The following is a 12,263-nucleotide window of genomic DNA, read 5'->3' as shown; positions in this document are numbered from 1 at the left end:
TATTGACGCCCTTTGATAGGATTGGGGTTGACATAGTAGGACCCTAGAACCCTCAGCCCGAGGATATAAATATATACTGCCCTCGTGGATTATGCTACCCGATTCCCTGAAGCCGCTCGCGCCGCTACCACAAAAATATTGCACGGAACTAGTAGGAGTCTTTTCAGTAGGCATTCCTAGAGAAGTCCTGACGGACCAAGGAACGCCTTTTACCTCGGAAACGCTCAAGGAGACTGCCAAGTTACTGAAAATAAAGCATTTAAAGACCTCGTGTATCATCCTCAAACCGATGGCCTAGTGGAGAGATTTAATCAAACTCTCAAGCAAATGCTACGTAAGGTAGTCAGCAAGGATGGGAGGGATTGGGACCAACTCCTCCCCCTTGTCCTCTTTGCATATCGGAAGTTCCTCAGCCTCTACGGGTTCTTCCATTTGAATTACTGTACGGAAGACAACCCCGGGTTTATTGGATATTTTAAAAGAGGGCTGGGAAGGGAGGCACAGCCCTCCACTAATATTTTGGAATATATCGCCCAATTGCGCGTAGATTTGATGCAATAAGACCGATTCTAAAAGTCATATAGAGGAGGCGCAATCAGCACAGGCCCGCTTTATGACCGTGGCACGACTCTCCGGAGTTCCAAGAAACAGCCCAATCGCCACCAGCTGAGCGAATATATCATGTAAACCTGCTGAAACCGTGGAAGGAGAGGGTCCCGATCCCTCCTCCGGACAGCCCTGCTCTCTTCGCTGAAGTAAGTTCCCTTAATTTCGCGAGCAGCTATCCCCAGGCAGAAACAAGAGCTCAAGCAGCTATCCGCTCTGTCCCAGAGGTGGTAAGTGAAAAACCCGGTCGGACCTCTCTGATTGCGCATGACATATTGACTGACCCGGGGGTGATCGTCCGTGAGCGACCCTACAGACTCGGGAGGCAAAGAAAGTAGAAGTGGAACTGGAAATCAAGCGAATGCTGGCACTAGGAGTAATCGAGGAAAGTAGTAGTCCCTGGTCCAGTCCCATCGTCTTGATTGCTAAGCCTGACGGCAGTTGGAGGTTTTGCAATGACTTCCGTCGGCTTAACCAAGTTTCCCGATTTGATGCTTATCCCATGCCTCGCGTGGATGACCTCCTCGAGACTGGGACCAGCCAAATTCTTGACTACACTTGACATGACAAAGGGGTACTGGCAGGTTCCTTTAACGGAGTCCGCAAGGAAAAACGCGTTTAGCACTCCTAGCGGACACTGGCAGTATCGTGTCCTTCCATTCGGGTTACACGGGGCGCCTGCGACTTTTCAGCGTCTGGTGGACAAAGTGCTCCGGCCCCATAACTCGTTCTGTGCTGCCTATCTGGATGGCGTTGTCATCTATTCCAGCACCTGGAAGGAACACATACAGCAGGTCACAGCAGTATTACGGACACTGGGAGAGGCGGGCTCGAATCAACCCCAAGAAATGTTTCTTTGGATTGAGGAAGCCAAATATTTGGGCTACCTAGTGGGCGGGGTACTGTGAGGCCACAGTGTTCCAAGTTGCAAGCCATAATGGCCTGGCCCGTCCAAAAACCAAGCGGCAAGTCCAATCCTTTCTCGGTTTGGCGGGTACTACCGCCGGTTTGTGCCTCGCTTCTCGAGAGCGGCGCCTTGACCGACTTGACAAAGAAAAGAGCTCCTAATACGGTGGTATGGTCTGATAAAGCGGGGGCTGCATTCAGTGACTTAAAAAGGGCTCTGACTTCAGCACCTATCTTGATCTCCCCTAACTTCTCTCCCTTTTATCCTCCAGGCGGACGCTTGGACACAGGCTTGGGTGCCGTGTTGAGCCAAAGCGTCGGCGGTGTTGAACACCCGTTATGTACCTGAGCCGAAACTGTTGGACAGGGAGACCAGGTACGCGCGGTGGAGAAAGAGGCTCTGGCGATCAAATGGGCGGTAACTCAGCTGCGGTACTACCTCTTGGGTGTGTTCACTCTGGTGACGGATCATGCACCTCTGAAGTGGATGGCCCTTCACAGGGAGTCGAATCCACGGGTCACGCAGGTGGTTTCTTGACCTGCAGCAGTACAAGTATACGCTTCGTTCATCGACAGGGGTCTCTTCATGCCAACGCCGATGCCCTCTCCGGGCCCACGACCTCTCGGTGCAGGTCGCCCGACCCGGCGGGTCTGGGCTGAGGGGAGTCTTGTCACACACGTGTGCATGGGAAGCAGCTGAAGGGCTTAGGAAATACTGTTTATACATCTGCCCAGGGGGGGTGCACTGACGCTCTTTCTGAGTTCTCTGCAGGTCTTACCCGGAAATCCCACCAGGAGCCGAATGTATATTAAAAAACAGATGCTCAGTTCTGTTAATTTATCATTTATTTTGATCAGTAAAAATATTGCATGAAAACATAACAATAAGTCCGTAATTAAAATGTATTTTAATGTATGATTTCCCCATTCCCCAATCATTTTGAAAGCTGTCCATGACTTTATATTCTTAGGAACATTTTGCCTTATTCATTTTACATTGACTCTAAATATTAAAATACACTGTTTATGCAGTCGAATATATATGCATCTTCCCTCTGAAACATGATAAAGTTAAATTCAATTGAATGTGTCAGCGAAGTAAGCATGCTTGTGCTCAGTATCTATGATTTAATAAATCGGAGAACAAATGCTGGATTGTTTTATTAAGATATTACACCGAGTCAAAATGAAGAAAATCAATGCTGACATACAATATCTTTTTGAAAGCCTAGATCAGGGACTTTCTAATAGTGTTATTTGTATGGCAAAATATATTTTTTTTTTGGTCTGGGAGTAAGACCAAAGTTGAGTACAAGTTTTAAAACAACAGTATTCTTAAGTTTTACACATTTAAATTTCACCACTAACATAACAATAAGAAAGTCATTTAATTAGAAGTTAACAGTTGACACTGATAAGCATTATATACACTATATTAAAAACAATGGAAAAAAATCATAAATAAAATTATAAAAGCAATCTACTGTAGGTATGCAATAACAGTGCTTTACAGGACAAGCTGATCTAGCCCTTTATAATGAGACCATTTATATGCAAACACATTTTTATTAAATAGAGCTGTAGGCTTCTAAACTGAAAAGGACATATTCTGTGCATGTATTGTACCAGTGCCTTTCAAGTAGCTGAGATTATGTTGTCTTAACGAGGCATGTCTTTTTATGATATTTTACCAAACGAGTGGCTGATTGTAGATTTTAGTGAATTAAACATATCCCAAGCCTTTTTTTCTCCCTAGGGGAATTGCAAACATTTTAGCACATGCTACTTCCTGGTTAACTATTTGTAATATAATACCCGTCTTCAAGTTAAAGGAATTGAATGCTAAAGAATGAATCTTAAGTAGGATGCTTAGTGTAAGAACAGGCAAAATATTCCCCAGATTTTGGTCACACATTAATGGCTGAAATATTAGTTGAATTTAGAAGTAATTTGTATCACTGTTCCACTGGTCTGATCTTTAGCTTAGGGCTACTGGTCTTCAATTAGGTTCTTAATCAAGGTATAATTTCTCCCTCTAATAGAACTTTAAATTTTTTTTTTATAACACATGTTGCTTTGCTATTTTTTAGATTTGAATTGCTTTCATGGTGCTGCTAGTGTTTGGTGTGTCTGTCTTTGTGTTTTAAGGGTTGCTATTCAGTCATTATCACACATTTATCTTGTGAAACTACACTACATATCTACTGTGTGTTAATTTAATGTCAATGTTGCTTTAGAACGTTTCATTTATTGACCTAAACAAACAAAACAGTAATATTTGGCCAAGTAGATTAACAGTATGTTTTTGGACAAAATCAGGACAGCAGTTCATGGCTTTCTGTACTTATGGTGCCACTGTATGTAGCCTTGATGCCTCACAATAAGAGTCAGGAGTGTTAATGCAGCCCAGGTTGTTGTCTGTGTGGAATTTGCTTACCACTAAATGTTTGTTTATTTATTTAGGTAAGTGTATATTTATTTATACAATGCAATAGAATATACTATTGTAAGATTATACTACTGTATATGGGAATTTTTATTTGGATTGGGTGCCTGATTACTAATATAATTTTCATTTTTAACTCAAATAGTAACAATTGAGTTTTTTTGTGTGTCTGTAAAACAGAGAATTAGAAAAATGTTTATTGTAAAACATGGTCATTCACAGAGAGTAAAAATACCTTTACAGCTCAGTAAACATTTTTCTGATAACATATTAATCGATTAATATCCAGGAGACTTATCCTTTCCTACTTCAAGTACATTTCTGCCAAAACAGAAAACTTCAAAGTTTATTTAATGACAAATTGCAAACCAAAAGTAACATGTTCATATTTACTTTGACAACCTATAATTATATTTTTCTTTTAGTTTAGCACAAGTCTGCAATTTATAGCAATTAACGTTAATGGTTTTCAGCAATTTCATGTTAATTTGAATCTTCTGTCTTAGAACAGGTTCATGTGTCACTGTATTTGCAGTAAATAATTGATACAGACAATTAAATCTTTGGATGGTACAGTTCTAAGTTATGCAGCATAAAATGTTGTTTGTCCTGGATTGTCTTAATTTAATGAAAGGATGTACTAGTAACCTTTTTTAAACTTCTGTTCTTAAATTTAAATGTGTATCCTTCCTTTTCAACCCAATATGAAGTTCAGTATAGCAAAGAGTCCATGTCATCCTGACCAGCACCAGGGACAAGGCAGGAACAAACTGGGAACCAGTCCATTATGGGGCACATTCCATTACCCATAAACATTTGTTCTTGCTACAGAAGTATAGAATTGGAAATTAATCTAATGTGTACAATTAGGATAATGCACATAGTTGTTTATTTTTTGGGGATTACTATAATGTATGTTAAAGGCTTCAGGGACAAAGGACAAAACAAGTGTAGAGGAACAGGGTTAGTAGGAATATGAAAGTTGGATGAACTACCTGAATAGAAGAAAAGGAATCTGGGTAGGCAAAGTTCACATAGTGTATTTCAAAACACACTAAAGCAGAATTTCATTCAGTATGTTCAGATGAATTTTAATAGGTCAGTGAGAAATGTTCTTTGTTCATTTCAGTCCAGTTAGTAGTGTGAAGCAGTGTGATTCTCAGACACGAAACACTGATTATTATAATATAACAATTTAGTACAAATATTTTCAGTATTTATTAAAGATTGTAGTGACTCCTGGGGAGAATAGGGGGATATAAATGGGGTTTAGCGGGGAGACAGCAGTTTAAAGGAACACAACTCGGGTTGAGCAGGAAGACCGCCCATGCAAGGAGGAGGTTGCAAGAAATAAAAGAGCTGGAGGGCGAGAGGGAAGAGCAACCATCATCCAAGGGCAAACGAATGAACATGGAACACACGTGCACATGGCAGAGAGGACCCTTAGATTGTAGGGATAGTTTCAAAGTATATAGTTTTGGAACAAGTCCTTTTTTGGTCCGTATGCAGAAGGGAGAAGAAAGGATATTTTTTTATAAATAATCTTCTTTTTTGAATGACTGTTTAGAAGTTAGTGTAAGAACTGTGGTTTCTTTTTGCCTTTTTTCATTAAAAATTTTTAATGAAATGATAGAGCATTTCTTTTGTTTTCACATTTTTTTCTTATGTAAAGTAAATAACAATAGCAACAACAATGGCATTTATTTATATAACACCTTTTCATGCAAATGATGTAGGTCAAAGTGCTTTACAGGATAAAGGAAGAAAAAAAAAGGAAAAGTATAATTAGGCAATAATAATTAACACAGAATAAAACTAAGGTCCCATGGCTGGGGAGGACGGAAAAACCAAAAAAGAAAACCTCTAGACGGCTGGAGAAAAATAAAACAAAATCTGCAGGAGTTCCGAGGCCACGAGACCGCCCAGACCCCACTAAGCATTCTATTTAACATAATTTATCTCAATAAGTCCTCATGGTTTTCAGGCTCCACTTGGAAAAATTACACGATGATGGTCACGTGGACCTCTGGCCTTCAATCCATCAATGTAGGAACAGAAAAAAAAATGGGGGGAAAAAAAACTGAAAAAGAACAGCAGAGAATGTAGGGTACTGACCATGTCGGGTGCCCAAAATTTTCCTTCAGGCCTTTTAACTTTTTTGGTATTTTGTACCTGTGAATAATTGAAATTATAATGTAATCTTGCTTAAAATATCTAGAACATCTTTAACCTTTATGCCTTTTGGTGATCAGTTCATCATCTGCTTTACTTAACTATTCACAGTAATAGACAATTTAAGCAAGGGTGCACAAACTTTTGCATGCCACTGTATGTATATCTGTTTGTGCATGACACTGTTAATTAGTTAATAACAATATTTGGGAGGTCATTCACAATTCAGATGAGAGCCTTTGTTGTCCTGATCATGTAAGTAGTACTGTACATGAGATTTTCACAAGGCAGCTTTGTTATAATGTGCCAATGATCTGGTCACATACAGTACATCTGCTGTATTTGGTAACCTGAACTGTTAGAAAAATCTTTTTTTTTTTCCCCCTAAGTTAAAGAATTCTATTTAAGAACTATCACCCAGACAGCAGAAAAAACTTTCTGGTGAGCCATGAATTCAGAGCAGTTTTGTGTTTAGTTCTGTCCATTCACTGTTCCTACTTTTTCATTGTAGAGTTCCAAGAAGCCGCAGCCATCCCCAGCAGCACTAAATTAATTTATATTCGTGTTTTAAATATTGGATTTATTCAAATATCCTGTGACAAATTTTTTGCATAGTTCATTCCTAATTATTCTTTAGAAGTGCTTTTAGGTCATTCTCCATGGCAGATTTGCTCCAGGTTACTTAGGTTAAGCTGATGTTACATTATTTCTGTTTCATTACGTTGTACTGTTGCAGATTACATGTGTAGAAATTTCTGGGGATATTAAATTAGACTAATCTGTGATGGCTTTCCAGTAGTGTCATTTTTCCAAAGTTTCACAAGCTTGTTGGCAGCCACCCAATCTCACCAGTCAGGACATCTGTCTATCCATTGCGGTATGTGTGTGTGTGTGTATATATATATATATATATATATATAATGTAACTACTAATGTAAACAATGATTTAACAAATAAGAATTAATGTAAACAAATATGTATTGTATTTTGCATAACTTATGAAGGAAGGCTTTCCAGATGCAGGTGAGTGAAGGCATGTTGGACCAGCTTGCCAGTAAGAATTGCACTAGAATATATGAAATATTTTGTGAAATCAATACAATTCATTTTTTTTAAAGTACAAACACCATTGGCACTTACATTAGGTTATTAAACTCACAATACAAAATAGCAGTCAGCATTACACAGTTTCTGAGGCGTTTGCATGCACTATAAGAAATATACTGAAGAAATAAAAAGCACCACAGAGCTTTGACAATAAGTAGTGAGACCCTTCTCAAAAAATGCAAATTATGCAATATAGCTAAATCATTCTTGTTAATGGTACGGTAGAGAAGAGAATGCTAGAGGGTGGTTTGGTTAAGTAAATAAAAACAACTAATACATTTTACCATTTCTTGTCAGTAGAAATTTATTTAAGTTGAATATAGTGAGACAATTCTGCTCGTAAGCTTTTATGACAATATACAGTTGTGATTCATAGCACATGTCATCTCTCACTGTGTTTTTGTTTACAAGTCTCTAATGTTATCTGATCTAAACTGTGGATTTTTGCCTAAACTGCTCATTCATCCCTCGTATAATTCAGAAATTATTTTTTTTTAAATTACATGTTGAAAAACATTAATAATATTAGCTTTCCACTTAATATTAATTTCAAATAAAGGTCTTGAAGTATAATTCTGATTTTTATTTCTGAATTGTCAAAAATATACAGGAGTTAATAGAATTTTATTGTTGACTGAGCTTCTTTAATGTTTGAACATCTGAACTATATTAAGTAAGTGGGTCCTTTATCTACTCTGGATGGGGAAAAATGTAACAAAATCTGTTGTAAAATGTTTTAAAAATCGTTACTTAATAATAATAATAATTGAATGAATACTTTCCTGACTGATTTTTTTTTAAATATACTGAAAATTATTTTTACTAATGTAGAATTTTCATTTTTCTGTTTTAAATACTAAAATGTGTTGATTAGATACAGAATCACATTTTTATCATTGATGATAATTAGACACATAGAAGTTAATTATTTAGTATAAATGCAGTTAGAGATTTATCAGTACACCTTCTTGCCTAGTGAAAAAGTTGATACAGAAAAAAATCATTATTTGTGAAATTATTTATGTTAGAGAATAAAGTGTGCTAAGTAAGCAGCAAAAATATACATTACCTGGTATGTTAATGTGTATTTTCAAAACAGAAGAAAACAAATGGAGATGAAGGGTCTCTGTGGATTTATGACCTTAGGCTTTTCTGTTCATAGTTGTATCTTTTAGGTTCTGTATGGCCTAGTGTCACAAAACTGATTATATACTTTGCCAAAAGCAAACTAGAGTAGGTTGGGTATATATTTGTTACATGTATTATATGAAGCTTACCATTGTAATAAAACAGTAAGTGAATAATCTATATTAATGAATACATTTCTTGCATTCTTTTACAGGATACAACAGCATTCAGCTAATGGCTGTCATGGAGCATGCATATTATGCTAGTTTTGGATATCAGATTACTAGTTTCTATGCTGCATCAAGGTATGCGTTTTTTTAAAATGTTATTTTAATTGTAACTAAAAAATGCCTTATTTAGTACAAACAAAATTAGCAAGATGTAAGTATGAAATATGAAAAGAAGCACCAGGATTGAGGTAAAGAACCAGATAATTAATAAAAATTGAGGAATTAAAAATCAATGTTCCTTAAAAGTAATATTCAAAATAAAAAGTGACCACAGGTTAGGTACAGGCAGAATAAAAGTGTTAAACATATTTCTGTGTAGTTTGGTATGATGTATAGTGTTCAAGCTGTAGGTTTTGTCTGCTTTTAAAACTGCCTTATGCTGAAAATGCTATGTGTTTTAGCGAGGGAACTGTCCTTGGAGGCACTTGCACAGCATTTGCGAAGAGGTATAGTACATGACTGCTGCTGTGCAGAGTTGTACCACTGCACAAATTTTAATCAAGTAGACAAGAGACATTAGTTGTTTGAGAAGTGAACATTGTATTGGACAGTGATCCATCCTTTATGTGTGTGGACTGTAAGTGTTACAGTTGTCATTAAAAGTACAATAGACTTAAAGCAATCTTTGATTGACTTTAAAAACAGGGGTGATTTAAATGTTTGACAACAACTGAATGGTACATCTCATGACACTTCGTCTTAGTAGTTCATACCACTTTCTTTGAACTATTCACATATTCTTTTTAACTTAGTCATTCTGTCAGCTGACATGAATTGAAGGAAAAAAAATCCAGAAATGTGGCTTGAATGAATACAGAAATAAGCAACTAGTTACTGCTGCAGCCCAGAGTAAAATTGGTGTGTGTGGGTGGGGTTGGGGATGGTCATCCATCAATCACTTTCGACTTGAACCAATCATATATTAGATTTTTGCTGTCAATCACTTCTTCAACAACTCATATATTAGGATATTGGAGTCAATCACTTTGTCATTCAGCAAATCACCAAAAGGGGTTGCTTGTCAATCATTTTGTACATCAGTTAATTGCCTAACTGATATTTAAAAAAAGAAGGCAGCCATCACAAAGCAATATCGAATTGATTGTACACCAGCAAAATCAACCCACTTGCTTTACTAAGCAAATAATACATAAGACAGAGTTGTATATCATAAGATACGCCTGCTACTGCAGCATCCCTGTGCCTATATCTTATGGTATAGAACTCAATCAAGTGTATTATTGTGATTATACCACAGTTTTACAACCTGTTATTTATGATTAGCAGTTAAAAGTATTGAAAATGTTGGAAAAGCACTGAAGAGAGCAAGAATTTTAATAAACTCAAATACAGATTTATGTCCACCTAATTTCAGTGAGATCACTTAGACTTAAGTGTATGCTATACTTGATTAAGTTAGTCAAATTAATGAAAATATTTCATGTGGTTGCTTGGTTTAAAATCCAAATGAAATAGTAGACAACAAGGCACACTAAAGATGGACAGTAAAACTATAATTTTGAACTTTAAATACATTACTAAAGTAAAGCCTTCTGTTCTAGGATACACAGATCCTAAAATTAGTATTATTAGTTTGATTACTATTTATTTAACATGTATATAATATTCCTAATACTTCATTGCACCCCTTTCTGCCTATGGAGCAGATTCTAGTCCTTGTTTGCTAAGGTATAACTAATATTCTACAGGGATGCATGTCTGTTCTCAGCACAGCAACAGTGGTACTGAGTCCATTAGTTGTGAATCACGCATTCATCAGCCCTATTAAGATAGAGATTAGATACTTGACACACTCAAAGCCACGTACTAGTGAACAGACAAAATAAAACTGGCAAAAATGTGATGGGCTGAGACATCCTTTTGCTGTCTCCATAAAGTAGATTATCAACACAGGAAATGAGGAACATGTTACCATGGCTATATATTCTTAATCTAATTCAAAACTTTGTGTTTAATTTATTAATCTGTCATTAGGTGTTTAATGTTCAATATTAGTTTTGTATTGTGATACATTTCTTTGATATTTTTCTGTGCTGTTATTCTTTTTGTACCCTTTGAATATTTGTAAAGTACTTTGATAATAGGAAAGGTACTACTGTATATAAATGTATTATTATTAATTTTATGGTATTTACCAACTACTCTGTGAAGCATGTGTGTACCCCTATGAATGAGATTCATCTTGCCAGTGCAGACATTTTAACCTGATTTTTCACATTGATACTTTAATTCATTCTGCAGTTTTTGTAGCTGTATGTATCACTGATCACTGGGGTACTGCAGGGCTGTGTTCTGAGCCTTCTCCTTTTCTCCCTCTTCACAAATGACTTGCAAACCTACCCATGATACATCATAATAAGGTTTGCAGACGGCACCACAGCGATAGGCCTGATCACCAACAATGATAAAGCAACCTATAGAGAAGAGGTCGAGAATCTATAGAGTTGGAACCAGAACAGTAACCTTGCACTCAGTTCTGAGAAAGCAAAGGAACTGATTCTGGACTTCCAGGGACTGGACTACAGTGGTCACCATTCCATAAGCATTAACGGCAAGAGGGTGGAGATAGTCCAGAATTTCAGATTCTTGGGAGTCTACATCAGCCAGGACCTGTCATAGACAACAAACACAATGGCAATGGCCAAGAAAGGTCTTCAGGGGCTTCTATTTATGAGGAGCCTGAAGAAAGCACAACTCCCACAACAGCTGCTGGTTAACTTATACAGGTGCACCATAGAATGTATCATCAAGACAGATCAGAGAATTACCTGCAATCAGCTACTGTAACTGGAAGATATCTTCACTACCCTCTGCAGCAGAAAGCAAAGAATATTTGTAAAAATCCAACCCACCTTAGCCATAACATTTTTAATCCTCTGCCCACTTATTGGTGCTTCAAAGCCCTGCATGCCCCAATACCAGGCTGAAGATTAGCTTTAACCTCAAAGCAATCAGCCTATTACATACACAGCAATCACTGCCCCTTCCTATAACAGAAACTATCACTAATTGAACTAAACATCTGCATCAACCACACATAGTCATACATTCATGACCATTACAAAAATTGACTGTAGTCTTCACTGTGATGTCATTTATTTGTGACTTCATTTATTATCTGTTTATACTTACATGTTTACATACTTTTACTGTGTATATTTGGAACTGTTAATACTAACTGTGCATCTCATAGTTTAATGTTTACTTAGTTTATTATCTACTCTTACATACTTTGATGTAAGGCATCTGTCGACTTGTTCCAAACTATATTTCATTGTATTGTATGGTGAAAATAAAGGAATCTTACATTCTTAAAAACCCATGGAGAAAATTTGCAACTGCAAATTTCAATTGTTTTAATTTAGAAAAAAACTTAACCTTCATTTTCAAAAGTGAGTAAATTAGTTTAGTGATGTGGTGCAATGAAAAAAGGCAGGACTTAGGTGGGACTGCATACACAGACCTGCAAAAACATTGGTTGAAGTTAAATTTGTTAAGACAACCTCAGAACAGCATGTTCTCTCTGTGTCTGCGCGGGTTTCCTCTGGGTGCTCCGGTTTCCTCCCACAGTCCAAAGACATGCAGGTTAGGTGCATTGGCGATCCTAAATTGTCCCTAGTGTGTGTGTGCCCTGCGGTGGGCTGGTG

General features: G+C 37.1%; 1 protein-coding gene across 1 annotated transcript in view; it reads left to right on the top strand.

Moving 5' to 3' along the window:
- Positions 1 to 12,263, top strand: part of LOC120523552 (1,4-alpha-glucan-branching enzyme-like) — a 918,458-nt gene that overhangs the window by 359,561 nt on the left and 546,634 nt on the right. Inside the window, exon 6 of the mRNA XM_039744954.1 lies at positions 8,580 to 8,670. Within this exon, the coding sequence (XP_039600888.1) occupies positions 8,580 to 8,670 (91 nt within the window). The remainder of the gene's footprint in view (positions 1 to 8,579; positions 8,671 to 12,263) is intronic.

This window comes from Polypterus senegalus, chromosome 2, assembly GCF_016835505.1.
Source record: "Polypterus senegalus isolate Bchr_013 chromosome 2, ASM1683550v1, whole genome shotgun sequence".
Taxonomy (NCBI): Eukaryota; Metazoa; Chordata; class Cladistia; order Polypteriformes; family Polypteridae; genus Polypterus; species Polypterus senegalus.
This window is presented reverse-complemented; position numbering and strand designations above follow the sequence as displayed.